We start from the raw sequence: 4548 nt of genomic DNA on the forward strand, positions 1-4548 counted from the left end.
GTTTTCTACATTCAATGATCAGATCTATGATATGCCGAGGTTGTGTTCTCCCACTACAGGTACACGTCTTTCCATCTGTTCTTTTCATTGGCTGACAGAGAGATGCACATAAACGAGTTCTTGGATAGTCACTAGACTTTGTGTGAAAAATAAAACGGAAGACATTCTGTCTGTCAAGATGGTCTCTGAGTGCTATTTTTGCATGTAAATGTAGACAAAACCACAGCACAGCTATGTGGTGCATTTCGGTCACATGTCCTTACAAGTCCTTAAGTACAGATTATACAAGACAGTCACAAAATTTTACAGGTTATCAAGACAAAAATTAAATTTCGCTTAAAGATGGCTGTGGTTTGACTACTAAGACTGATGATTACTACAAAGCAAAAGTTATCAGAATCCCAGTAGCCCATAATATACTTCTATAATAGTTACGTATTTTTAGCTCTTCCTATAATAAATCTTTGTCTGTACAAAATATATAGCTACACCAGCTTAACTGGTGTTGTTTCAAACATGTGTCTGAATATGTATGTGTTTATGTCATAATGGCATATTGGATAACCTTATAGATATACTATACTGCCAAAAGTGATCCCTCATTTACACATATACACATCCCATTCTTAATCCACAGAGTTTAATATGATGTCAGCCACCCTTCACAGCTGTAACAGTTTCAGCTTTTTTGATAATTTCTGACAATTCTTCTAGAAGCGCATTGTGAGATCAAACACTGATGTTGGACAAGTAGGCCTGGCTCACAGCTTTTGCTCTAATTAATTCCAAAGGTTTTCTGTCAGGTTGAAGTCAGGACTCTGTGCAGGCCAGTCAGGTTCTTCCACACCACACTCACTCAGCCGTGTCTTTATGGACTTTGCTTTATGCACTGGTGTGCAGTCATGGCTGAACAGGAAGGGGCCGTCCCCAAACTGTTCCCACAAATTTCGAGCATGAACTTGTCCAAAATGTTGGTGCTGAAGCATTAAGAGTTTCTTTCACTGCAACTAAGTGACTGAATTGGCTGCACTTCCACTCTTTCACCAATCTTTATAGAAACCGTCTGTATGCCTAGTTACTTGATTTTATACACCTGTGGCCATTAAAGTGATTGGAACACATGAATTCAATGATTTGGATGGGTTAGTGAATAATTTTGACAATATAGTGTACATATTAAGTAAGAAACACCATGATTCTATTTCGTATGGAAGCTTGTTTTTGCCACTGGAAAAAAAATGGCCTGGCAGACGTAACCTGAGATTTTGAATTATTATCTCACAATTTCAACTTTATTTAGCTCAAATTTTGACTCACTGACCAAATTTCTTGAAATTTTGACTTCTGAGTGACTTTTTTTGAAAGCTTTTTTTTTTTTAATCTTGTGTGTGTTACAAAAATATTACTACTATGTTGCACAATAGTTCCAGTATGTGTTTAATACTTGTATTACGACATTTTTATTTGTCTGTAAAGTAAATGTCAGTGTTTTACTTCAGGTGTTACATGACTCTGACCACAGCACTTCATCTCCACCGTGGAGGCTCTCCTAAAGGCCCAGCTGGTACTGGAAAGACAGAGACAGTAAAGGACTTAGGAAAAGCTCTAGGCATGTATGTCATCGTAGTCAACTGCTCTGAAGGACTGGACTACAAGTCCATGGGACGCATGTACTCTGGCCTGGCTCAGGTAGGAAGTAGCAGAGATGATGATATCAGGTGACCACAATAACTGTAAAAATTGGTACATTAATGCTTTTCATGCCTTGAGTAATTACCAGCTGTGATGCTGTATGTAGTACATGACTGTATGAAAAATATCTAGCTGAAACCTTTTTGGCTTCAGTAAATTCTGAATAGCGTTTTCTTTTTGTGGTATTGACCCTTAGGCAGGCCAAAGGTTTTGCATGTCAGCTAAGGAAAAAACATAATCTACATAATCTGATTTCAAATTTGTGTGTATTTCATTATGTCCACCTCAAATAGACAGGAGCATGGGGATGCTTTGATGAGTTCAACCGTATCAACATTGAAGTGCTGTCGGTGGTGGCCCAGCAGATCCTGTCCATCCTGTCTGCTCTCACAGCTCTGCAGTCCAAGTTCTATTTTGAGGGACAACACATCCGTCTGGTCTCGTCATGTGGCATCTTTATCACCATGAATCCCGGTAGGTCAACAAAATTGTGCAATTGTCACCATATGTATATAAGATAAGATAAGATAACCTTTATTAGTCCCACGCGTTGGAAATTTGTTGGGTTAAGGCTGCCGACCTTCGCCAGCGCCATCTTACCCTTCCGACCATACATACATTACAACATCACATGGGGAAGACAGGTCAGAGAGGTATAACAATGGAAAATGCACAACATGAGGAAAGACGAGGAGAAAAAAGAACTCCCCCCAGACTGAGCTCCAACAGGGAGATCAGTTTAAGAACAGAAAAAAAACACCTCAGCACATGAATCAGCACATCTCACAACGTAGAAGACATAAGCTTCGAAGGTGTTTGGGGGGTGAGTGTAGGTCTGTGTCAGTGTACATGCATATGTGTGAGTGTGTGTTCCGTGTTCAGCCGAGAGAAAGTGTCCCTTCACCCGGTTAGGCAAAAGTCAACAGTCTTCGGTCGACGCGGGTGGCCTTGAATGAGGGGAGAGAAAGTCACGATGAACAGTCTTATTATCTAAAGGAGAGTTTTGTCATTCCCGTCAGCTTTTGCCTTGAGCATCCAGCTGGTGCCAGGGGGGCCGCATGAGATGAAGATGGTAGCTGTTTTGGTTAGTGCGAACAAACTACATCCAATTTTACAGTTGGTCTAATGTCCGTCACTGGTCACCAGGTCTCTCAATTCCCGTTGTTCCGCTCCAAGATGTTATCCATATAGCAGAGCCATGAGCTTCTCCAAGATCTTATCCATACTGTGTTCAAAAAACACAGTCTGAGCACTCACAGCCCTGCCCATCGTCTATCATGTCGGCCAGCCTTGTGGGATTTTGAACAGCTGTAGCCGCTTCTTGTTCTTCGATAAGCCAGGTCCGAGCCAGCTCCAATCAGCCAGAACTCTGTTATCGTGGTTCCGAATTGGTAGAAGTTGTTCAATGTCCTCCATCGAGAGTGTCCCCAGACACGTGACGCAACCGACCACCGAGTATCCAGCAGCAAACCTCTCCTCAGGACAATCAGGCTCTCCCAAGCCCAGGAGTTGTCAGTTTCATTAAGGGACCAGTTGATCAAATCCATAATTCTTCTTTAGGTTTTTAGACAACAAGTCTGGGAGACTCTCTTAGTGTTAGAGAATAAGCGAGACTATACAAAAGACATGAGAAGCCAAACAGGAAAGATAAGGGAGAGGGAGAAAGTTTGACCGCCTCCGTCAAGAGCCAAGAGAAGAACATTAACCTATAGAGCAAGAGTTGACAGAAAAGGGGACCTGTACATGAAGATCTGTTTTATCCAAATCTAATCTATTTTCTCACTTTCTTTTCTTTTCCTGAGGTTATGCTGGTCGTACTGAGCTTCCTGACAACCTGAAGTCCATGTTCAGACCTATATCAATGGTGGTGCCTGACTCTACTCTAATTGCTGAGATCCTGCTCTTTGGTGAGGGCTTCAACGACTGCAAGGTACTAACACTGTATGGAAACTGTATCCCAGCACTGTTCTGGGAAGATAACAGAAGGCATTAATGCTGCAAGCAAAATAACGCCAAGTGATATTAGCATTTAAGACTGAAGTGCGCTCTTTGCTAAAAGCATTCGATTTGTTGCTCTACTGGTCTAACACAAATATGTTGCTTTGGTTTTAGTGCAACAAAACTGTAATATATTCTGCAGGAATGATGCTGCAAGCAAGTGTTTGAATGGTAATGTTGTATTCTTGGTTACTGCTTAAAAGAGTTGGAGTTTATCGTGGAGCATGAAGAGATTACATTACAGTATGTAACTGTTGGGATAAACTGAGGTTTATGAGGTGCAAGAACAAAGTAGGTCAAAGACAGTATTGCAGGTAGTTTTCATCTATCTATGTATCTACTTCAGGATTGCAGGGGGGCTGGAACCTATCATAGCTATCATAGGATGAAAAGGCAGTACACCTACGTACAACACAGGTTGGCAGTATACCTTAACACAGAGAAACATTCACACTTATGGCCAATTTGAAATAACCAGTTAATTAATCATGTATGTTTTCAGACTGTGGGAGAGAGCCACAGTAGCTAGAAAGAACCCATACAAACTCCACACAGAAAGGCCAGAGCTGTGAAGTGGATTTGAACCCAAGACCTTCTTGCAACGATTGTCCCATCATGCTGCTAAGATGCCATAGGGACTATGTTTTTTCTGTACCAGAAAGCAGTTCCAGTGAAAAATGGCACTATTTTGAATTATTGTTACTAGTATGCCTTAAATTTACTCTGATTTAATTTTCCCAGGGGGCCACATGAGAAACTGGAACTGTTGTGGAGACCTACACTAATAAGCTGAACTCAGTTCTGCTCATTATTAATTTCATGTCTTTATAAAGTGCTACTGATAAGAGGATATGTTAC

General features: G+C 41.1%; 1 protein-coding gene across 1 annotated transcript in view; it reads left to right on the forward strand.

Moving 5' to 3' along the window:
• Positions 1–4548, forward strand: part of dnah2 (dynein, axonemal, heavy chain 2) — a 60339-nt gene that overhangs the window by 21213 nt on the left and 34578 nt on the right. The window contains exons 37-39 of the mRNA XM_013914648.1: positions 1500–1689; positions 1986–2166; positions 3495–3622. Coding sequence (XP_013770102.1) covers positions 1500–1689; positions 1986–2166; positions 3495–3622 — 499 coding nt within the window. The remainder of the gene's footprint in view (positions 1–1499; positions 1690–1985; positions 2167–3494; positions 3623–4548) is intronic.

Source organism: Pundamilia nyererei, unplaced genomic scaffold (genome assembly GCF_000239375.1).
Source record: "Pundamilia nyererei isolate P.nyererei 1_Seehausen unplaced genomic scaffold, PunNye1.0 scaffold00213, whole genome shotgun sequence".
In the NCBI taxonomy this organism is placed as follows: domain Eukaryota; kingdom Metazoa; phylum Chordata; class Actinopteri; order Cichliformes; family Cichlidae; genus Pundamilia; species Pundamilia nyererei.